Source organism: Spermophilus citellus (assembly GCF_964194105.1).
Source record: "Spermophilus citellus genome assembly, chromosome: X".
In the NCBI taxonomy this organism is placed as follows: domain Eukaryota; kingdom Metazoa; phylum Chordata; class Mammalia; order Rodentia; family Sciuridae; genus Spermophilus; species Spermophilus citellus.
The window spans coordinates 117,716,270-117,741,548 of NC_138190.1; the positions used below are offsets into that span (position 1 = coordinate 117,716,270).

General features: G+C 36.4%; 1 protein-coding gene across 2 annotated transcripts in view; it reads right to left on the reverse strand.

The window, feature by feature from the left end:
- CUL4B (cullin 4B) overlaps positions 1-25,279 on the reverse strand; it is a 43,083-nt gene that overhangs the window by 4,062 nt on the left and 13,742 nt on the right. Inside the window, exons 4-20 of one of the 2 annotated variants that reach the window (XM_081277447.1) lie at positions 19,029-19,132; positions 18,451-18,520; positions 17,446-17,519; positions 16,519-16,681; positions 16,271-16,360; positions 15,888-15,970; positions 15,213-15,280; positions 13,442-13,560; positions 11,945-12,137; positions 10,804-10,908; positions 10,228-10,338; positions 9,705-9,796; positions 8,358-8,465; positions 7,082-7,195; positions 6,026-6,131; positions 4,572-4,744; positions 2,547-2,699 (exon numbers count right to left, since the gene is read on the reverse strand). In XM_081277447.1, the coding sequence (XP_081133573.1) occupies positions 2,547-2,699; positions 4,572-4,744; positions 6,026-6,131; positions 7,082-7,195; positions 8,358-8,465; positions 9,705-9,796; positions 10,228-10,338; positions 10,804-10,908; positions 11,945-12,137; positions 13,442-13,560; positions 15,213-15,280; positions 15,888-15,970; positions 16,271-16,360; positions 16,519-16,681; positions 17,446-17,519; positions 18,451-18,520; positions 19,029-19,132 (1,926 nt within the window). The remainder of the gene's footprint in view (positions 1-2,546; positions 2,700-4,571; positions 4,745-6,025; positions 6,132-7,081; positions 7,196-8,357; positions 8,466-9,704; positions 9,797-10,227; positions 10,339-10,803; positions 10,909-11,944; positions 12,138-13,441; positions 13,561-15,212; positions 15,281-15,887; positions 15,971-16,270; positions 16,361-16,518; positions 16,682-17,445; positions 17,520-18,450; positions 18,521-19,028; positions 19,133-25,279) is intronic. The other variant, XM_081277448.1, reaches the window with a different exon arrangement.

Genomic DNA, 25,279 nt, shown 5'->3' on the forward strand with positions numbered 1-25,279 from the left:
ACAGGTGTGCACCATACTCAGCTCCTGTATATTTTAAATCATCTCTAGTTTATCTACAGTACCTAATACAATGCAAATACTATGCCAATAGTCGTTACATTATACAGTTCATATATTGTTTAGAGAATAATGACAAGAAGAAATCTGTTTGTGTTCAGTACAGATACAATTCTGCTTATTTTAGAGATGGGGGCCTGCCTCATTGTGTTATCCAGGATGGCCTCAAGGGCTCCTCCTATCTCAGCCTCCTGAAGCTAGTATACAGGCACGGACCATTGCACCCAGCTAATGTAATTTTTTGAAGAATATTTTTCAAGCTGGGCATGGTGGCACACGCCTATAATCCCAATGGTTCAGGAAGCTGAGGCAAAAGGATCTCAAGTTCAAAGCCAGCTTCAGCATCTTAGCAAGTTCCTAAGCAACTTAGAAAGACCCTGTTTGAAAATAAAAAATAAAAAGGGCTGGGGATGTGGCTCAGTGGTTAAGCACCCCTGGGTACAATCCCTGGTACAAAAAAAAAAAAAAAAAAAGAATATTGTCAATTGGTTGAATCCACAGATGTAGAGCCCATAGATGGAGGGCTAACTTTATAATCATGCTTGTTAATAAGGGGATTTTTCAGACCATGAACACTGGATAAAGAGGAGAAAAGCCATGCAGGGTATCTCACACCTGTAGCCCCAGCTACTCAGGAGACTGAGGCAGCAGAATCCCTTGGGCCTAGAAGTTCAAGGTCAGTTTGGGCAACACAGTGAGACCATGTCTCAAGAACAAAACAAGGGCTAGGGATATAGCTCAGTGGTAGAGTGCTTGTGTAGCATGCATGAAGCCTTGTGTTCAATCCCTAGTACCACCAAAACAAAAAAAAAAACAAAATGAAAAACTCTCAAAATATTTTTAAAAATTCCATCTAGTAATCCCAAAGTTTGAATATCAAGAGATTTTTCTGTTAACCATGATGAGACACCTAGACTACTGCCACATTATAATGACACTTCTACCTTCCTAGCAGTGATCTCTCTCTGCCTGGAGATGAAATGACTATTAGGCAGAGCATGAGGGTGGAGTGTGGTAATGAGGCAGTATCAGGTTTGGAGAAGAGAAAAAGCCTATCTTATTAGAATTAATAGCTATTGAATGCTTATTATATGCCAAATCCACGCTAAATTTGTTTTTATATTCATGATCTCCTTTAAGCCTCACAATAATCCTACAGGATAAATACAATTATTATTTCCATTTTACAAGAAGAAACAAGGTCAAGTGATTTATCAAAGTCCAAAGCTCTTAAGAACTCCAACATCCAGGAGTCTATTCAAACTATACTAAGTGTTTAGGAATCTTCTAAAACTTAAGATAATAGTTCAGAATATCATAATGTCTAAGCATCTTTACTACTGGGTGTTTACATGAAAACATATACATTTAATTGCCAATTTCAGTTTACCAGAACTACAGCCAGACTTTTATTTCTTTTTTGGGCAGTATTGAGGATTGAACCTAGGGGTACTTTACCACTGAACTACATCATTGACCCTTTTTTATTTTGAAATATGGTCTCAGTAACTTGCTGAGGAATCCTTCTGCCTCAGCCTCCTGAGTATCTGGGATTTACAACCATGTGTCACCATGCCCAGCTAGCTAGAATTTTTATAAGACACTAAAAGGAGGTTAGATTTGATCAGTGCATGCTGCATGCATGAATGGTACAGCTACACTGAAATCCATTAATATGTATAACTAATACATGTTAATAAAAATGTGAAATATGAAAAAGTCACTTAATGATAACTAGTTATCTATACATAAGTTTGTTTGTTTTGGCTTCTTTTTGTTTGTTTGTTTGGTGCTTGGAATTGAACCCAGGGACCTTGCTTGCATGTGGTAGGCAAGTGCTCTACCAATGAACTATATGCTATCCCCTGTACAGTTTGTAATAAACATTTATGTAAGCTAACTAAATGTTAAGACTTAATGCAACCTAAAAAATAATCAAACCTGCCAAATACCAAGGTGTTTCTTTTTCTTTTGGGTGGGGGGTACTGGGAATTGAACTCAGAGGCACTCAACCACTGAGCCACATACCCAGCCCTATTTTGTATTTTATTTAGAGACAGGGTCTCACTGAGTTGCTTAGCACCTCGCTTTTGCTGAAGCTAGATTTTAACTTGTAATCCTCCTGCCTCAGTACCTGAGCCACTGGGATTACATGTGTGCAACACCATGCCTGGCACCAAGGTATTTCAAGGAGAAAAGAAGTTCAAAAGAAATACACTGAATAAACTTGAGAATGTCAGTAATTCAGTTAGCCATTAAACTTTCGGGTATAGGGGCTTCTATATATTGTTGCTTCCTTTTCTTCATAGCTGCCCACATATGCCAACAAAGTCTTCTTTTTAATCATATGCATAAGCACAGGAAATTAAAACTTGTTTCTCTAAATGGCCTTAAGGCCTTAATCTGAGTTTGTAAGATTAGTGTTCAAAAATTGAACATATTTTCTTTTATTTATAGCAAGCTTAATATGAAAACATATAAGTACCTACCTTAACTGGAAATTTTAACTGGTTGTACACTTCAGAAACAAGGAGATTGTGACTAAGTGTCTTCCTCATCTTCATAATCCGAACAATTGCAGCATCAATTTGATACTGTCTATCTTGAAATACTCTTTCTGTAGTGCTTGCTTGCTCCTCAACCTAAAAAAAAAAAACAACAAAAAAGCTAAACTTAAAAAACTCACATAACTCCTCCCTATTTTAATTATATTGCCTTGTACTAATGGAGTAAAGCCAATACCAGTTAATAGAATAACACTGTCTTTGAATTGATTTTCTCTGGAAGTACAGAGGGCTGATGCAGATTTTAACATATTATTCTTTTCTACTGCCTCAGCCTCCCAAGTAGGTGGGATTATTAGCATGCTCTATCAGTTACCATTTTCTTTTACTGTTCTCTTCAGATAAACTTATGAGTACCAGTACAAGAGCTTGTTCACTAGATTTCTGTATAAAAACAGCTGTATAACAGTTTCTGACTGAAGAAAAATGAGTCAGTCTTTGAAAAGTAATTTTCATTTGGTAATATATAAACCTCAAATACATTCCATTAGTGCTTACATCCCTTCAAGATTTACACAAATTTAGGTGTTTAGGAGTCAGTTTGCCAATCCAGATACTAAAGTAAAAATGTTAACCTTTAGTACCTAAAATGAAAGAACGATTTGAATTTTTTGCATCAGTTTAATTTCTGGTACAGCATAAATGGTTTGGAAGTAAGGACAAAGTAATCTTTTTCTTTAAACATTTTTTTTTTGTAGTTGCAAATGGACACAATACCTTACTTTACTTATTTTTATGTGGTGCTGAGGATTGAACCCACTGTCTCACACATGCTAGGTAAGTGCTCTGCCACTGAGCTACATCCCCAGCCCCAGGACAAGGTATTCTTTTACATTAACATCATGCTTTGATGTATGTGTGAAAAAGGAACTTGTTTGAGGATACTGACCCTGGTCTCACATTAAAACTTTTCCCCCAGTATTGCATTATACCTGGTTGGAACTGAAGCCAACCTGTTCAGGATGTTGTGGTTGGTTTCCTTAATAAAATATCTTACAATTCAAATGGCAAAAATAAAATATCTAACTTCACTGTTAATCAAAGAAATAATTAACTAAATCATTAAGATTCTTCAACAAGCAAGTTGGCAAAGATTTAAAAAAGAAAATATAATCTTGAGCTGGGGTTGTACTTGCCTAGCATGTGCAGGCACTTATGCTGCTGGGCAAAGAATAAATTGGTCTAGAATTTACAGAACACAATATGGCATTATTTTTTGTTTTTATTAGCATATTATAGTTATACTTAATAGTGGGGAATATAGCATTATTTGCTAAGATTGTTAAAATGTTCACATTGTTTGACCTAAAAAAATTGACTTCCATGAATTTATCATAAGGGAAAGATCAGAGAGATTAAGCTTTAGGTACAAGGACATTTCTTGCAGATTTATTTATAATACTAAAAAGTTATAAATTTGGAATTTGAGACCAGACTGGGCAACACAGTGAGACCCCCCTCAACCCCCACATAAAAAAAGTCATGAATTTCAGTGCCAAAGAATCAACAAATTATAATGGCAATCTAAAAAAAATAGTATGCAATCACTTGTCACTTTTGAAGATATTTATAAGCATAGAAAAATTCTCAAGGTTGGGGCTGGGGTTGTGGCTCAGTGGTAGCATGCTTGCCTAGCACATGGGAGGCACTGGGTTTGATCCTCAGCACCACATAAAAAAATAAATAAAAGTTATGTCCACCTACTGCTAAAAATATTTTTTAAAGTTCTCAAGGTTGAAAATTAAATGAAATAAGCAGGATATAAAACTACACTGGCTATCAACCCAATCATGAACACTCCCGGACAAAAAGAAAACCCCAAATCAAATATGGAAGATTAGATATTGGCACAGAGAATGTATTAAGGTATACAATCTTTGTAAATTTCTACTATGAACATATAGAATTCTTATTTATTAGGACTAGGAGAAAGCAAAGCAAAAGATTTACCGTTTCTTTCATCTGGATTTGATTGATCTTTATCCTGAAAAGTTTGTGTTTGAAATCATCATTACAAATGAACTTGTCACCATCTTCGATATCTTTGCCCTTTGGATTTTTTGCCAGAACTCTAGCTTTGCCACAGGCTAATGATTGCAGTGTTCTCCTTAACTCTCCATCCTCTAAAGAAACAGCAATTTAGTTATCTGTTATCAGCTCATCAGCATGAACCTCATGAACATTCAAGCTCAATCTAGCTTCCATCCCTTCCATCCACATCCCTCTATTCAAACTTCTCCCCCCACCCAAGGTCACCAAATACTTTGTCCATGTCCTATCTAATAGTATTTTTCCTGGTCATTGTCTAAAGGTGTTAATTATCATTCCATGTAGATAACTATACCAAATCTGAAATGACATTTGACTTTTCTCCAGTCCTGCATTTAAAGGACACCTTCTCCAGGCTGTCTTACTATCATAACTCCAGTACATCCTTCTTTCCCCATAAAACTGCATTGTCTTTCCAACTGTTAGTAGTGATACCACTAACATACTAACTACCAACATACTATGATGAAAAACTCTGAAATCATCTTTTAACTCTTCTTCTTCATTCCTTCATGCATGTAACAGCTGCTTCCTTTGAGATGCCTCTTCTCCGTTCTCACTGGCCTCATTCTAGTCAAAGCCCCTTAGTATTTTATGCCTGAATTATCACAATAGCTTCTAGATTAAAATATCTTCATCCTCCAAGTTCCCCTGTCTACTGATTCCAGGTAAGTTGTCCAAGTAAGTTACTTCTATTACATCCCACATGAGACCCTATAATGTACATTTCATTTGTTAGATTTACCAGGCCTTATCTTACCAATTGAATTTTGTAGCTCACTATTCTATGCTACAATTAAACTCTTCATGATTCCTGCCATGTTGTCCCCACTCCTAAGTACCAAGTTTTTTCACACAATTTCCCCTTGCCTCATATGCCTTCTCACTGACCAAAACTTAAAGATCCAGCTCAAGTTCTACTTCCTTCATGAGGGCTTTCTCAACCGTGCCAGTCTCAAGTTATCTCTTTTTGTTTGTTTTTGGGGTGGGTGGTAGTGGGGACTGAACTCAGGGTTACTTGACCACTGAGCCACATCCCCAGCCCTATTTTGTTTTTTATTTAGAGACAGGGTTTCACTGAGTTGCTTAGCTAGCGCCTCACTTTTGCTGAGGCTGGCTTTGAACTCCTGATCCTCCTGCTTCAGCCTCCAAGCCAATGGGATTATAGGCATGAGCCACCATGCTGGGCTTTGTTTTGAAATTATCTCAAATGTCTTTTCTCTCTTTCCCCATGGTTACATTAAGAGTATGGAAGAGAGAGATTATTCATTTGTATCCTCCACAGACTTTAATGTAGTTGTGTGCACATGGTGGATACCTAATAATGCTTGCTAAACAACTGGTTCAATACGAACCTATTCCAGTAGCTTGCTTGATCTCTTCTAAACTGAACTCCTCTCCCTCATTAAACATTAGCAGCACCAGTGTTTGAAAAAGAGAGACCTGGAGTTCTTTTTTACCCTGTTGGAAAAACAGCAATGTTTAACCACAATTAAAAAAAAAAAACATAAAATATTAATCAAACTAAAAATCTCTCATAGGAAAAGCATTTTTCAATTAGTGGGTTTAGAAACGGATTAACATTATTCAGAAAAACCACTTGAGGTGGTAATACAGTATGTTCAGTGTAGGGTTTAGGTATGATCCTTCCTAAAATAAGGGGAAGGATTAGTTAATCTCTTAACAGTTTAAGCCTTATAATTAAAATAGAATAGCAAAGTAATGAAAATTAATAACTCAGCCCATTTTTCCTTACAGACATTCATCACAAGCAGTAACAAATCACTATTTCAAATGCATTTTTTGACTTGTTTGATTCGGATTAATTTTAAAAAGCTGCAGGTGTATGGGAGTGTGTGTGTGTGTATGTATGTATGTATGTATATATATATATATATATATATATTTTTTTTTTTTGGTACCAGGGATTGAACTCAGGGGCACTCGACCACTGAGCCATATCCCTAGCGCTTTTTTGAATTTTATTTAGAGACAGGGTCTCACTAAGTTGCTTAGCACCTTGCTTTTGCTGAGGCTGTCTTTGAACTCATGATCCATGTGTGCCACCCCGCCCAGCAAGTTTTTTGAAATTTAGATACATGAACTGTTCCCCTAAACTCCTATTCTATTCTTTAGCTCTGGCCAATAGGAAGATTTCAGTCAAGAAGTCACAATGTGAATTCTTCATCCACAGGTGGGAAAGGGTGGGGGGGAAATTATTGTTTTTGATTTTTGAAGAAGAACCAAATCAATTGTGAAAAAGATCACAATCTTAAAATATACACACAACCGTAGTAATAACTGCTGTCAAGCAGATGACTAGGATGCCTTTATACAACAATACTAGAAGAAGGATGACCTCCATACTGAAGATAAAAATGAAAACTTAAGTTTTGGGAACATGTACTTACCTCTTTAAATTCTGCTTTTAGCACACAGTGTCCTAGGGTTGATTGCCACTGAAGTTTCCTGCCACTATGTTTGCCTAGGTAAAATGTCTTGAAAATTTCCTGAAGTTTTACCATCTAAAGTAAATAAAATAAGGCTTCATTTAAGCTCTGTACCTAATACCACATTCATCACTCTTTATACTTACCTCATATGTAAGAATTTCTGAAGTTTTAAACACTATATCCAGTAGGTCTACCAATCACTTTGATGTACAGTAATTATCTCCCAACCACCAGATCTAATGCACTTGCCAGCCTTCTTACTCTTTGATCTCTCTGTACCATTTAATCATCCACTCTTATGATACATTTATCACCAGTAGCTTTGTGTCTCCACACTATGCTGATTCCTTTACCACTGTTGCTTCTGCTCTTAAAAGCCTATGTCAGTAAACACACCAACAACAATTGCCAAGTGTGTTTACTGAGGTTTTCTTTCTTACCTCTTCCTACCATCTGTCAAATGTTAAGTCTTTTCTAAAGCTTTTTCTAAAGCTCTGCCTCTACAATTTTTTCCTCTTCTCCATATTCTCCCTGTTACTGAGGGAAATCTACTCTCTTCCATAATTATCTCTATGGAGAATTCTTAATATCTCCCTTTCTAGCTTTAACCCATCTTCTAGGTTTCATTCCTGAGTTAGACATTTTTCCCAGGAGTTAGGATGGATTTACTCAAGCAGCCATCAATTCAGTAATCCTGCCTGCAGGTGAAAAATGGACAAGAATTTTTCTTTTTTTTTTTTTGTGGTGCTGGGGACTGAACCTAGGGATTTGTGCTCCTGAGACAAGCACTCTACCAATTGAGCTATACCCCAGCCCCTGGACAAGATTTTTTGACAGCTAGGAAGTGAGGGATATAATCTGGGGAAATGATAGAGTCAAAGCAGTTAGCCCTCAATCTGGAAACCCAACATCATTAGCTAAGTGCTAAACTAGATTTTGAAATAGATATACAAGAATATTAAAAGACTTGGCATTTGTTGTTGGTGTGTTTACTGACATAGGCTTTTACAAAGCATCTACTTTATTTATATTTATTGTTTTCTTTTTATACATTTATTTTGTTTATTTACTTTTATGTGGTGCTGAGGATCGAACCCATGGCCTCACACGTGCTAGGCGAGCACTCTACCACTGAGCCACAACCTCAGCCCCTACAAAGCATCTACTTTAAAATAACAAACAAAAGTATCATGATTACTGTGCCTAAACTCAGGTCATAAACAGTAAATCTTACCTCTGGTGGCAAATGGACTTCCATAGGCACATATGTTGGCCAATAACCCATTGTCAGGATATTCACAGTTAATTCAATATTCCCAGGTACATTCTGATTCTGCATATACTATAATAAGATCAACACATACACTGAGATCTTAAAATACAAGTGCATACATTTTATGTCACAATAATGACTCATTTAAGAAGTTCCTCATTACAAATATACATGCAAATACTGACCATTCTGAAAATAAAGGGCAACTATTAAGAGAACTTTAAATGAAGCCTACACAAAATGCACTGGAAAGGTGCATAAGTTAATATCTCTGACACACTGGCATACAAGAATCCAAGACCATTGTTTTAGGCATTATTAACTCAAATAATTTTTCACATAAAGCTGGGCTTAGAATCTCTTCTCCTTTCTTTCCCCCAATACCACCAGCAGTCCCCACCTTTGGAGACCCCTATGTGGTTTGGAACACCTTGTAGCAACCCCCATTCCTCACCCCACCAGCCAGCCCAAGTCTCCGGTTTTTCACTTGCTCCACTGCCTTTTTGCAGGGGATGACCTGAAGTTAGAAAGGAAGAAGAGGGGGGAAAGGGCAAAGCAGATAAACCCTACTTTGTAGCTGTTACAGGATACAGATTCTATTATCCCTGATCTTTTGCTTTGATCTTTTGCTTTCATTTCCACCTTTATCAATATAATGGTAAATAAGTTATTACTAAAACCCTAAGAGAAGCAAATCTAACTTGTCATCACTATCACCTATGCTGTTGTTATTTGAGATGGGGTCTTGCTATGTTACCCAGGATGGTCTCCAATTCCTGGGTTCGAGTAAGCTTCCCGCCTTACCCTCCAATGGCTGGTACTATAGGTATGCACTACACTATGCCAGACTATGTTATTAAATATTTAAAAAATACTTTCAACCTACATCTTCAAAACTATAGATCTAGCTTTTCATTGTTGAGGTCCCCAAAAGTTTTATACAACCACCTTATCACCTCTTCCCCCAGCCCCACTGTTGAGTTCTGAACATGCAAATCATGAAGAGATTAGATGCTTGGGAAAGCCCCGTTTCCACTGAATAACAACTTTTCTTGTGCTGACTCAGTTCAACACATTTTATTTCTATTTTTGTGTTATCTTGGGCATTTATTAAGAATAAATCCTAAAGTAGGTCAAATATACTTACATTTCATTGGTGATCTTTTTTCCTCTACTGTGAATATCATTTAAGTTTCTATGAAGTACTTATAAGAAATTTGTTTTTATTTATTCCCTTTAGCACAAACTGCCACAAGGAAATAACTACATGTATTCAAGTTTGAGGAATAAAGTAAGAGTTTAACTCACTTTTACCTGTTTGAACTGAATCATGATGTCTTTAGAAAGTTCCATGTCTTTAAACATTCCTTCAAGTTTGCTGGTAAAAGCAGCTCCACATTCTATTAAAGATGTTTGTACATTTATAATATTTTAAGGCAATAAAAACAAAGAATTTAAATGAAAAACAAAAATTTAGTTTGACATATAATCTATAGCTATTCATAAGAATAAAAAGAAATCCTTAACCAAAGTATATGCCCCACTAATTCAGTGTCAAATTCTTAAAAATTGTACTAACCCTATCTATTATTTATATATAAGATACATGGGGACTTTTTTAAAAAACAAGAACAATGCTTTATTTTTAAAAAATGCAATAGCAGTGGACATGTACATAAGGATGGAAACCTCATGAGCTTACTTAATTTGTCTTCACCACACATACATGATTGACCAAAAAAAAAAAAAGGCAATCAATCAAGGGTAAAAATTAAGCTAACATTTCCCCTTAGAAATTAAAGAGAAGAAATAGAGAGAATGGAAAACATACCATGTTTAAGTTTGGACAGCATTGATTTTTCAGCATCTACGGATGCACTCTTTCCAACTAATAGGCGCTTGGCTAAATCCTTCTTATAGAAGGCTTCAAAAACATCCTTCCCTATATTAAATAAAAAATACAACACTCATAATATTCTAACTACAGTTCTGACAAATGGCTTTGAAATTCTTAATCAATAACAGCAGCATTCCAGGTTATTTTATTTCATATATTTTATCCAAGTTTGTTAAATGCAAGAACATTAGAAGTTAATTTCTCTGACAGACATTTCAAAAGTTCTTTAAGAATTGAAATTGCATTAACTCAAGAAAAACTTTAGTTGATGGGTAGCTTTAACAACAAAATTCAAGAGGTTAAAACAAGTAGCAAAAATCCAGGCTTTTAATAGCAGAAAAGTCAAAGCCTAAGACAAATAGCATTCCTCAAGTATCCCTAATGAATTAAATATAAAGAATAAAATACATTACTCACCCTCTAATTTCCAAATAGTACCTCCAGGTTTTATACTTGCTAGTTTCTGAATGCATTATTTTAAAAGAAAAATATTAAAACAGTTATACTTACCATAGATAAATCTAAATATGATCATAATTTTATCCAACATTTTCTCAAGTTCTTCATCTGTAGCTTCTTTATTTCCTGCACGAAGCTTTGAATCTACATACTTAGCTAAAATGAAGGAGGAAGAGTTTGTTGTTTAATGGCCATGGGTATCCATAAAGTATTGAGTACTATACATACACAAAAAGGCGTATGATACACCAAGTTTTAGAGTGTTTCTGAGATGCATTTTTAAAAGTTCTCCCATGTCAAAGAGATTGAGTAACCTGTTAAATGTCACAGAGCTATTAAACACTAGAACCTGAACTCAAACCCAAGTCATCTGATTCCAGATTGAGTGTATTTCCCACTATAATGATGTTTATTAAAATGAGATATGAATACCCTGTGGAGGAGGCTGCATAAAACCATGTGTGGGGTAACTGAAATTAAAAAAAAAAAAACAAAAAAAAAAAAAAAAAAACTTAGAACATCTTTGTGAGTTTCCATTTTGCACTGATGATAAGCATTCTTAAAATTTACTTGCTATTACAATAAACCAAATACACTACAAAGAAGGAAAAATTTGTAAAACTTTTAAAGATGAACAAAAATAGACTTCAGCAAATTCCATCCTTTTGGCAGAGGACCCTAGACCTTCTTAGGGTATTACTCCTCCTCTGACATTAATAGGTACATGAATGGGATGACCTGAGAAGCACTGCAGTATATACCAGACATGTACAAAAAAATGGGCCCAGATTATTAGGTTTATTTTCATTCTAGACTTTTACCTTTTTCACTGGTAACTAATTTCAGGTATACCTTTCCTGCAGCCCTAACTTTGGACCTCTAGAAATAGCACCCTGCCCCATTTCTAAGACACTATAAGCATGGAAAACAGATAATCAAGCTTGTTATCAATAAAAAGAAATGGGGTCCAAAGTTTTGTCTTACAAATAGGCTTTAAGACATTACTTAGCTTGAAGGACTCTATTTCCTTACATCCAGGTACTTAGATAACACTTTTTAGACTTGGTATTATCAGCTAAGCAATCACAAATAAATGAGGTGTTGGTATAATACAACCTTGTCAAAATTTCAGATTGAGAGTTCATGAATACAAAAGAACATCAAATAATTGGGAAAAGGGTTGGAAACATACCTATAAGTTCAGCAGGTTTATTTGGTCTTTTGTTAATGAATGTTTCAAAAGCTTCTTTCATGGCATTGATAAATTTTTCATTCTTCAGAAAGCAGATATCAATTATATGGTCAACCTTATCTTTAAAATCTAGCAATTCTTGAACCATAGTTTTATCTTTTTCAGGATTAATAACAATAGTGCTCCCAAATGCCTAAAAACAAAAATTGCCATTTTTACTGGAATTGATTATCCACACACACACAAATATCCCCAAATAATATTCTAAGTTGGTACATGTATTTAATTAAAGATGCTAAAAAAAATAAAGCTTTTTTAGCCATGCGTGGTGGCATACACCTGTAATCCCAGTGGCTCAGGAGGCTGAGTCAGGAGGGTTGTGAATTCAAACTCAGCCTCAGCAACATAGTGAGGTGTTAAGCAACTCAGTGAGAACCTGTCTCTAAATAAATACAAAATAGGGTTGGGGATGTGGCTCAAGCGGTAGCGCGCTTGCCTGGCATGCGTGCGGCCCGGGTTCGATCCTCAGCACCACATACAAACAAAGATGTTGTGTCTGCTGAAAACTAAAAAAAATAAATAATAAATATAAAATTCTCTCTCTCTCTCTTAAAAAAATAAAATAAATAAATACAAAATAGGGCTGGATGTGGCTCAGTGGTTGAGTGCCCCTGAGTTCAATACCTAGTACAAAAAAAAAAAGCTTTTCTGAAGGCAGAAAAAGAAAACATAATGTGATAAAATATTCAAACTGATACCATTAATCTATAATCACAAAAATAATAAGGAATGGCTATTGATTACATAATATCTTTTGAGGGGAGGAGTACTGGGGATTGAACCCAGATGCACTCAACCATTGAGCCAGGGTCTCACTGAGTTGCTTAGCACCTTGCTATTGCTGAGGCTAGATTTGAATTTAGGATCTTCCTGCCTCAGTCTCCTGAGCCATTGGGATGACAGGCATGTGCCCACACCCGGCTGGTTATACAGTATCTTAATAATGTGTTACGCTTCGGGATCTTTTCCTTATTTTTAAAGAAGCTAGCTTTGAATCTTTTCTAAATGGAAATCTTGCTTTACTGTAAAAGGAAAGAATGAAATTTGGGGTTTCAAGAAAATTCTCTTCCTAAACATTCACTGCTTTAAGTACTGGAGCTATAAATCACATCCGATACCAAGTTTTACTGCTGATGTGCCACACAGCTATCATTCTCAGGCTGACTTCTCAAACCTTCATTCATTGCATTTTTCTTTTTTGTTTGAGGGAGGGTGTAGGTGCCGGGGATTGAATCCAGGACCCTGTGCTTGTTAGGCAACACTTGACAAACTGAGCTATATCCCTAGTCCTCATTATATTTTTCTAAAAAAAAATTCAAAATTCCCTTATTTGAAAAAAGTGTGTATCTAACAAACAAATGCTTACTGAAACTCACTCTGGGTATGTAGATTATAAATCATGAATGAAAAAATCACAGGTAAATAAATTGTTAATACCTTGATATATTCAATCCATTGTTGCAAGAGAACCTGAACGCCACCTCGAACTCTGCTAAAGAGTTGATACAGGAGAGATAAATCTTGAATTCGGTTTTCATCAAGAAGATTATTTAAACCTGAAATTTTAAACATTGGCATTAAAATACAGCACACAATAAAGTAAACAAATTGTCAGATATTTTGATGAACATTTAAGTTAATATTACTATGATGCTGGTTTAAACTATGACTAGTCTGTGAGTTGCAATACAAAGATTTCCCTGGAATTAAACCCAAATAGACAATAACTTTTCTTTCTTTCCTTCTTTCCTTTTCAGTATTGTGGACTGAACCCAGGGCCCAGGGCCTCACATTAGGTAAGAGCTCTACCATTGAGCTACAACCTTGCGCCCTACCCCCACTTTGGGTATCAGGAATTGAACGCAGGGGCACCCGACCACTGAGCCATATTCCTAGCCCTATTTTGAATTTTATTACAGACAGGATTTCACTAAGTTGCTTAGCGCCTCACTTTTGCTGAGGCTGGCTTTGAACTTGCTATCCTCCTGCCTCAGCCTCCTGAGCTGCCAGGATAACAGGCATGTACCACTGTACCTGGCTAATCCCTGGCCCTTTTTATTTTTGAGAGAAGGTCTCACTAATTGCCAAGGCTGGCCTTGAACTTGTGATCCTCCAGTCTCAGCCTCTTCAGTAGTTAGAACTATAGGTGTGGGTTACTATGCCCAACTACAACTAACCTTTCTGGGTGAAAACTAAACATAGGGTCACTACAAAAAAGTTGAGTGTATAATGGTTTACCACTTACATGATAGATTAGATAGATAAACCAATTTATAAAAACCTACTTTTACATATTTATTTATTTATTTTTATTTTTTTAAAAGAGAGAGTGAGAGAGGGAGAGAGAGAAAGAGAGAGAGAGAATTTTTAAAAAAATATTTATTTTTTAGTTATTGGCGGACACAACATCTTTGTATGTGGTGCTGAGAATTGAACCCGGACTGCACGCATGCCAGGCGAGCGCGCTACCACTTGAGCCACATCCCCAGCCCACTTTTACATATTTATAACACATAAATATATTATAAATTCTTCATATACGCAATAACCATATTATATCTGGTACAACTATGAATATACCTATGACAAATCAAAAGGAAGCATAGATAGGTTTAAATGTGGTTCTAATTATTTGATTTTCAGAATGAGATAAAATAACCTGCATTAAAATTTTTAAAGTACCCATTTTATACAAAAGAAAAAAAAATTGCCTACTCATTGTGGCATTATCAAACTAAAATTCAGGGTATACTCTATAAGATCATCTAGGATTAGAAATGCTTGATTTTACCTACTATGTACATCAGCAACAAAACTACTTTAGTGCTGAAAGAATGTCTTTCCTTGCTGTAGTCTTACCTATTAAGAATTTCAAATTCTCACTTTTTTTATGTGGCACTGGAGACTGGACCCAGGGCCTCGTACGTGTTGGGCGAGTGCCCTACCACCAACCTATATGGCTACCTGCCTCACTGTTTCTTTACCAGTGTTTATGTACCATTCTTCTCTGTTCCTTTACTTTTCCTTTTCCGGTAAGGGATCTGGCACCTCTAGAAAGCCTATTATGATAGGTAGGGAGAAAGGATTGTTTTTATCCTTAGAAATACAGGGACATGCTATCAAGCTTTAAAAATGGAATTTTTAAAAAATCCCTATTAGTTTTCCATTACCAATTTTTAAGTTATCTTATATATAAATTGTCAATTACCTTTTTGAAGAATAGCTGTTAAGTGTTCACCTAGAAGCTGTTTTTCTACAGTAGCAATTAATGACTTCCTACAAGGAAAAAACAGTTAGAATTATTGACAGTTGACTGTTCTAAAAATGTAAACAGTCTTCTGGGGAAAAAAAATCAAATAGTCTCATTTTATGTTAATTTCCATACTTTGATTCCATGTATAAATTTAAGAGCACGTAGAGTTACTCTATGCCTAAAAAAGGAAAAACTGTTTCAGAATTTGAGTTATATAATGAAGTGAAATGTCTCCAATGGTCTTGCTGTGGCTAGCCTTTTCCAAAGTTTCTCTGCTTTTATTAGGAAGGTAGAGAAGTCATCTATGCTGCTTATAGGAACCACTTGGTTGGTAATATTTAGGAAAGTACAAAAACAGTTTCTTCTATGAACACCCAGTGACTTTTAATCAGCCTAAAGATCACATCAGCCTCTAATACTATTTTAAAATTACATCCTAAACACACACACCAAACCAATAACCAAATTCTTGACTAAATCTAATTAGGTAGGGAAAATAATAACTTGAATTCTGCATTATGAAATCAACTGTTAAAAGTCTAAATCATACTTGAAAATAGTTACTAACATGCCTAAAGTGCCTTAAGTGATTTAACAACAGTTTAAGACTATTAGGCATGTAATACTTACTGGGTAGTCTGATCTAAGTAAGTAATAAGTCTGTCTGCTTCTTCTTCTAGACGTTTGTTAACATGATGAAGATATTCAGGAACCTACAAAGATAGTTTTTTATATTATTGCTTTCCTCCCCATAAATCATTCAGAAAATGTCAAGTCCAAAAGATCCTGGGAGCAGCCCTGTCAAATGTGACAGGGTTGAATCATATGTAAAATTATAGGTAGAGTTTATGATCCCGAATTCTGGCCTTTAAGAAGAAAGAAAAGAAAGGAGCACCTAAGTGAGAGAAGAGCATTATAATGTTGGGAAGATAAATGCAAAGGGAAGTTTATGTTCTACAAAGTAAGATATATTGTAAGAGGCAGTAGTTTTATTAATCATGATTTTAAAATACCTCTCTTTCTTGCATCAACTTTTGGCCTTCAGCTGCATAGAGCCGATTAGTTTCTTCCAAAAATCGTTGTTCAAAAGAATCTTGATAAATCTGGGAGGGGGTAATAAAATAAATCAGTTTGTTTATTCAATAAATATTTACCAAATATCCTCAATTTGAACAGTACTATGAATGTTTTTTTAAACAAAACAAAACAAAACACCAAACTAGGGATAGCAATCAGCTCTGTAGGTAGTAAAGTAACTTACTTGCAAATCAGAGAGCATACTTAAAAGACTTCGGAGTAAACTTCTATCAATTGCTTCACCATTTCTTTCTCTCTCGATCAAGAGAAGAATGCCATCAATTGTCTTATTTTGGACTTTCTGATCACTTATAATATGAGCCCTAAATAACTCCAGTCCCATGTCCCTAAAATAAAAAACATATAATCTGGGTTAAATGACAAGAGCACTTCTGAACACACTTGCTTAACATGTTACCCATGTTAATTATTGTTCTAGGATTTGAAGCAGCAATTGTAAAAGGATAACATCCACACAGTTTTTTTGAACAACATTATTAGATTAAAGTATACAAGGACATTCATTTTCTCTTTAATGAGAACTAAAGCTCAATGCTTGTCTTTTCCCATAACTAAGTTTTGTTGTACTACTTCCTCTAGTGGATTACTTCCTTGGTCAAAGCAAGAGATAAAATTAGCTCAAAGACAAAATAATTTTCACTGACTGGTACTGAAAGCTTATTTACTCACTTATTAACTGGCTTCAATACTCCAAACTCAGTGTACTCTGATATTGCTATGTTTATATGCTAGGCACATGGTAGGGGAAAGAGTTCATTATACTATTCTATTTTTATGTATTCATGGATTTTTCCATAATATTGTTTAAAAATGAGTAAACACTTGATGGTAAGTAGCAAACATGATTCACTCATTAATATTCCAGAGCAAACTTTAATCTTCTTACTTAATAAAAGTCATCTTCATATACTATCTTCAACATTAGTGACAGGCAAAATATAATTTAACTTCCTATAAATAAAAGGCTAGAAGCCAAATGGGCATTTTTAAGAGAATAGTCACAGCACTACTCGCTATCTTTCAGTAGTATAATTAAGATTTATACCATGATTTGTAACGAATCTTCATTACATTTTTCTGGTATCCTTACCAAATAGAGGGTAGCATTGAATTCTGAAGAACATAAGTTCTATCCAGAAACAAAAAAATGCTCCTGATCATGATCTGTCAATGAAAAAGATAAATCAAACAACTTTTATATTTTGTAAAATTGAAATATTTGCTCAATAAAATAAGAAAACTGAAGGTTTTTACACTAGATTATAGACTATTAGGATTGAACATATCTACCTGAGATTATGTCCATACCATTTTCATCAAACCATTCTATTTTCTTAATCCTTGCTGTGGTTGCTAAAAAAGAGACACTTACAATGGTCCTTTGACTTCTTTGCTACATGAGAAGTAATTGAAAATAGAAATGGAATCAAGCACTCAAGTCTTCCTTAGTAACAATGGTGGGGGTGAAGCTACCTTAAATTCTACCTGTATCAGTCTAGGTGTGGTGGGTTGATGGACTTTTAAGATTTTAATTTACAGAACGTAAGGAATAAAAGTAATATTAGGGGCTGGGGTTATAGCTTAGTTGTAGAGTAATTGCCTAGCATGTGTAAGGCACTGGGTTTGATCCTCAGCACCACATAAAAATAATAAAAAAGGTACTATGTCCATCTATAACTAAAAAATATATGCATTAAAAAAAAAGAAAAAAAAAAACTAATGCCAGACTAGGAATAAGGGAAAATAATACCCTTCAGTGTGACAAAAAATAAAAAGGACTCTAAAAATGCTGGTTTATGGGCTGGAGTTGTGGCTCAGTGGTAGAGTATTTGCCTAGCATATGTGAGGTCCTGGGTGCGATTCTCAGCATCACATATAAATAAATGAATAAAATAAAGGTTCATCAACATCTCAAAAAAATGCTGATTTACCTGTAATTCAGAGTTTTAAAATTTAAAAAATTTGTTTCTAACTCAGAAAAAGAGCAACTGAGATTGTCTCCCTATTATAAAAATTTTAAAACTAACACTCCTATATGTAAAGAAATGTGTAAACTACAATGTTTAGCTGAAATGTAATACTTTTCTCAACTCACCATTTGCCTACAATGATTCTGCCAGCATCTGTCAATCTTCTTTAGAAAAAGAACACTATCCAATGAATCCGTGAGATATATGTTAAGGGTTTAACACAAATAATACATGCAATGTGAATGTGCATTTGTTTTAAATATGAAGTGCAAATGAAACCAAACAGTACTTAATATATAGTAAATGAAATCAAAGAGTACTTAATTATAGAACAAAATGCTATTTCTTAAGCCACAGAAAAAAATCTTAATCCCACTAAAATACACCTTTAAAAACAAATCAAACATAAATGAGCATCACGTTTTTAGTCTATGATTTCCCTTAAATCATCTTTCCTCTAATGGAAATTCGTTAGGACAGAAATGGTAAAGACATAAAGAAATTTTATTTACATGAATACCATATGTAGATTTGGATCTAATTAAAGCTGAATAGTTAAAATTTTGTTTCTTCTATAGAAACACAGGAGGACAAAAATAATGAATCTAGAAGTCATAGGCATTCCACTTTAAGCTGGGTTAAACAGTAAGGGACAGGAAGGAAGAAGAAAAAATTTTAGGATTTTTTGTTTTTAAAAGGATATTCTCTGAACTGATGAATCTGTGCTTTGATATGATCTTCACAAATCTGTCTCAGCTGTTTGTACAAGTTTGCAGAAATCTTGTAAGAACAGAGATTTTCTACAGCCTAAAAGAATAAACACACATTTTGTTAGAGAGCATTGGGAATGTTTCTCAATTATTTATATGAAATTCTTATTATTTTGTTATTTCTACTCTGTCAGCTTATTAAGAGGGATTATTCATCCATTTAAGACATGAGGTAAAAAGACAAAACATATTAATGTGGGTGGTGAATTTTTTTATAACCAACATACTGTACCAAAATAAAAACCAAATTAATATATTTATTATAGTTGTATAGGTTAAGAATGGAAGGGATCGGGCTGGGGATGTGGCTCAAGCAGTAGCGCGCTCGCCTGGCATGCATGCAGCCCGGGTTCGATCCTCAGCACCACATACAAACAAAGATGTTGTGTCCGCTGAAAGCTAAAAAAATAAATATTAAAATTCTCTTTCTCTCTAAAAAAAAAAAAAAAAAAAAGAATGGAAGGGATCAAGCCAAATTCTACCCTGTAAGGACATCAAATTTATACCACTGCTAGGTATGAAAACTGTCTTGTTTTGGCCAGGCACAGTGGCACATGTCTATAAGCTGCTCAGGAGGTTGAGGCAGGAGAATCCTAAATTCAAAGCCAGTCTCGTCAATTTATCAAAGCCTTAAATAATTTAGCAAGACCCTTTCTCAAAATAAAAAGGGACTGGGATTTTCAGTGATAAAATGCCCCTGGGTTCAATTCCTGGTACTAAAAAAATAAACATTGTCCTGTTCTCTAAAATGTTAATCATTTTCACAAATAAAACTCCATGTTTTTTTCTTATGGTACTAGGGATTGAACCCAAGAGCACTTGACCACTAGGCTACATTCCACCCCTTTTTATTAGACTTATTCTCCCTAAATTGCCCAGGCTGGCCCCAAACTTGTAATCCTCCTGCCTCAGTTTCCAGGGTTGAGTCGCTGGGGTTGAGCTACAGCGTGAGCCACAAACACCCAGTTTCCAATTTATTTATTTATTTATTTATTTTAAAAATATTTTTTAGTTCCTGATAGATCTTTATTTTTTTAACACATGGTGCTAAGAATTGAACCCAGTGCCTCACACATACCAGGCATGTGTGCTACCACTGAGCCCCAGCCCCAGACCCCCCGTTTCCATTTTAAATTTAAAACATTATGGTTGTGCTGGGCTAGGTGTCATATGCCTGTAATCCCAGCAACTCAAGAGGCAGGAGGATAATGCGTTCAAAGCCAGCCTCAGGAAGTTAGTGAGAACCTGTCTCAAAATAAAAAATAAAAATGGGCTGAGGATATATCTCAGTGGTAAAGTGCACCTGGGTTCAATCCCCAGTATCAAAAACAAACAAACAAAAAAATGATAGATGGCTTAGGTACTCCTAATATCACTGAATTAAAACTCATTTATACTTTATTGGTTTTCTCAACAGAACAAAGCAGTCATTATTGCTAGCAGTACTAAAATGAATATGACATAATTAAATACCAAGGAATTTTGTCCAACTTTTCTGTTCAAGAATAGTTAAATAAACTGGGCTGGGGTTGTGGCTCAGTGGCAGAGTGCTTGCCTCGCACATGTGAGGCACTGGGTTCGATCCTCAGCACTACATCAAAATAAACTAAATAAAGATATTGTGTCCATGTATAAATAAAAAAATTTTTAAAAAAGAATAGTTAAATACAGAGGTTTTAAAATTTGCAAACTGAATAAACAATTACAAAAAACTGCATTTTCACTTTATACTAATATTTGAATTAGACCATATTATACTCAGATCCCAAAAGGACAAGCTTCTTACGTATATCAAAAGACTTTAGAGCCAGGTGCAGTGGCGCACACCTGTAATTCCAGCAACTCGGGAGGCTGAGACAGGAGGATCATAAGTTCACACCCAGCCTCAGCAATTTTAGCAAGGCCCTAAGCAAGTCAGCGAGACCTTGTCTCTAATAAAATATAAAAAAGGGCTGGGGCTAGGTTCAGGGGCAACAGTGGTTGCTAAGCAGCTCAGTGAGACCCTGACTCTAAATAAAATACAAAACAGAGCTGGGGTTGTGGCTTGATGATTGACTCCACTGAGTATAGTGGCATATGCCTGTCATCCCAGCTACTGGGGGGAGGGGGCTGAAGCAGGAGGATTTGTAGTTTGGGGCCACCCTGGTTAATTCAGTGAGACCCCACTTAAAAATTAACTTTAAACAGGGCTGGGGATGTAGCTCAGTGGTAGAACATTCCTGAGATCAATTCCTAGTATAAGCATAAAAAGCATGGTAAAACTAGTGAACTCTGATATAATAATCTACAATTATAACTGGTGATGACTTATGTGTAACACACCAAGATTCCTTTCTCACCACAACAGAAGATAAAAAAAAAAATCCATTAAAATGGACTTCAGGGGCTGGGGATGTGGCTCAAGCGGTAGCAAGCTCGCCTGGCATGCGTGCGACCCGGGTTCGATCCTCAGCACCACATACCAACAAAGATGTTGTGTCCGCCGAGAACTAAAAAAAAATAAATATTAAAAATTCTCTCTCTCTCTCTCCTCTCTCACTCTCTCTTTAAAAAAAATGGACTTCAGGGGAGCATCCAAGTTTTGTTGGTTGGAGTGGAACTTTATAAATATGTACTAGGTAGTCACATTCCCAATTATGCAGGTAAGTAAATATATTAGCAAATGAAAAGAAAGCTTAAAGGAACCCACTTATACCACAGGAGAGAAGTCACCACATCTTACCAGGAAACAGCAACCCAATTAGATTCAGCAGCCATGGAGGAACAGGAAAGCCAGTCTCCTCTGGCCACATTCCACATGACCTGGGGTTAGGCCACAAATGCCTAAGGGTATGTTTATTTAAAGAGCCTCCCCACTCATACAGGTCCTCTAAGTACTGTCCCTCTTCCTCCCTCTTTATTCCTCTCATTGTATTTCTGTTCCTTTTGAATTACTGATTCATTTTCTCAGCATTTCTCATTTCCCTCCTTAGATTTTGTCATATGACTTAGTGCATACCTCATCTTCTCCACTTTTCCCACTTCAGGTACTTCTCCAAATCTTATTTATCTCATTTCCTTCTGCTGTGTTTGCCTTTATCCCATAAAACAGTTCTCGATATATCTAAATATTTATTTTTTAGTTTTTGGCAGACACAACATCTTTGTTTTTGCATGTGGTGCTGAGGATCGAACGTGGGCCGCACGCATGCCAGACGAGCACGCTACCGCTTGAGCCACATCCCCAGCCCCCTCGATATATCTATTTATCTCCTCAAACAAGACTATATTTCCTTACCACTCAACTAGGTCCCACTTCTTCCAATAATCTTAACTGCATCAGCTGCCAGTGACTCACATAAAACTCCACCATTCATACCGCACTGACTTGTCCATAAGTCAGTACTATGCATCTTTTTGTGTATATCCTCTCTCTACTTGACTCTACATAACAGAAAACAATCACATGAACATGTTATAGGGTATTGATTTAACATTTGAGCAGCCATCTTAAATATTAACCACCATCTTATGAGATAAATTTCACTTTCCTGTACTTCCTCTTACCCCAATTTCCCCCACCCCCATTAGTGATCTATCCCATGGTACCATAACCCTAAGCCAATTTCAGAAGAACATGACCCCTTGACCCTGGAATGCCCCAAGGTACCATCTACCAAAGCGAATCTCATGCTATTCCCCACCCACGTAGCTCTGATGCAAGCACCCCCCCCCCAGCCTATCCCATAGCACTACTGCTACAACTCCAAAACCCTACCCCACAAAAACTGAACATCCAAATATCTTGAGTGCCTTCCTCCACTCCATAGAGGGATGGCCTTTATTTGTCAGCTTTGACAAATAAACCTTTGTGTGGATCTCTGCCTAGTCTCCATTTTTCTTGTTCCTCGCTTTCCTTTCATTGGTGCTAAAACCCAGGATCAGGTTCCCCGGCATGCCTGCTCCCCTCTTCGAGGGTCACTGAGCATCCCCAGGCCCTGATCTGAAACCCATCATGGGATCAGGCCCTCCATTCTGCCAAACACCCTCTCTGCACCCACCACCAGACATATCAGGTAAGATCCCTGTCTCTGGTTGACCTAAACGACCTACGGTGATCCCAGGAAATGACTGTGGATAGTCTGGCATTCCCAGGGTTACCATGTGGTTGGGGGCACCCCCAGCCACAGCTTTCACTTTTCATCCCTGCTGTCAATGGCATCTATAGGTGGTCTTTTATTTGGGTCCTGGGTTTTGGAAAAAAAAAAAAAAAACACCGAGGGTGATTGGGAGTTGTTCCTGGTGAGACTACCTGTAGGCCTTGGGTTAATCTCTATGGGCTTTTGTCCCTACTATATAGTCAAAACCAGGTGCCCAAGTGCCTCTATGGTGAAGACCTCTGAGTGTAACTGTTCTCTGACTAGGTGATACTAGAGACTGAGGACAACCTACCCTAAACTCACCTCCTTTACATCTCAACATGGGCAGTTCCTCGTCCATTCCCTCCCATAGTCCCCCAGGCTGCCTCCTGGCTAACCTAGGGTCTCTCACACACCGGACCTAAAGCCCCCAAAACTTATCTGCTTGTGCAATTAGATCTGGTCTCAATATCCTTTGGATAACGACTTTAAATGGTCGCTTAAGGGTACTCTAGATCCCAATATTATTAGGGATCTTTTAAACTATCATACACCTTCAGGAAAATGGAAACAGATCCCCTATCCTCAGACCTTCTCTTTCCTTCCTTACAAATCATCCCTCTACTCTTCCTGTTCTCTGGCCTAGGTTCTGCTAGCTCTTAAACCCTCTCTTCTCGACCTCAGGACCCTCTCTGAAACCCTAGACTTCAACCCCACTGGCCAACTCCCTCCCTACCATTATCCAGTTTCTGCTCTGACTCTTCTGGGACCTCCCTCACCTACTTTCAGTCCAACCGCTACTTGCTCTCGCATGTGCCCTCTATCCACCCTGCACCTCTGCTTCCCTTTGATTAAGTAGCAAGGTTGGAGGAAGTTGCCAGGGTACACATTCCTTTCTCCGTTAGTGACTACTCTCAAATCGAAAGGAGGCTGGGATCCTTCACTTCCAATCCTTCAGGGTACTCTTGGTTTTTTGTTTCCTATCAGTCCTATTTTTTACTCAACTTTGGAGTTTTTAAACATCTGTAACATTGCAATGGAGATTCACCTGCAAAAAGCTACAACGCCCTTACTTTTGTATGTGTGCACACTGTGTATTGCGTTATCTGTCCTTTTGTGAATGTGTCCATGTCATGTATACGACATCAAGATTGGCAAATTGAAAGTAAATGCTCATAAATTTAAAAAAATGGATCCAAATACCTTTAATTCACATGATTTAAGAAGGTTCAATCTAAACTGGGTAAAGAGATGAAAGTAAAGATGTTTTTAAAATTAAACTTAACTCACAATTCTCTCTAGGTGGTCAAAGAATAAAATGTTGATGTCTATAAAATGTCTAATACCCATTGTTTCTAGGACTTTTCTTCAACATGGAAGAAATGACTACTACTGTTCAATACACTTGTCTACTATCTTGGTAAAAATAAGTGAAGTAGATTTGACATGGGATTACTCATCAATGTGTTTGTTAGATATCTGATTAACTTACAAGGTTAAAATGCTAACTGTTAAGTACACCATCAAGTACCCTTAACTCCTTGCATTCCATTGGGTAATATTATTGATGTTTTTATAAATTGGTAAATGAAAAAAGTGGGGGGGGATTAAAGTTGCTTTGTCATTCCTGGAAAAAGATTACTAAAAATTTAAAGTCCCAACAGGTATAATTCTATATACTTGAATATTGTGTTTTCATGAAATGGTAAACAGATGTGATTCTCTATACAAAGGTTTATAGAAGATTTCTGTATACAAAGGCCCAAAAGTTTTAATTGCTCCAATTAAGAGTACTGTAAATAACAAAGTATTCCTTTTTATTAAAATGAAATAATTTATCTAAATTCAGAATTTTACAGGGATTGTTTCAGAATGTGAACAATCCTATGCTATTCCCCACCCACCTACCTCTGATGCAAGCACCCCCCCCCCCCAGCTTATCCATAGTACCACCACTACAACTCCAAACCCCCTACCCGACAAAAGCTGAACATCCGAACATCTTGGGCGCCTCTCTCCACTCTATAGAGAGATGACCTTTATTTGTCAGCTTTGACAAATAAACT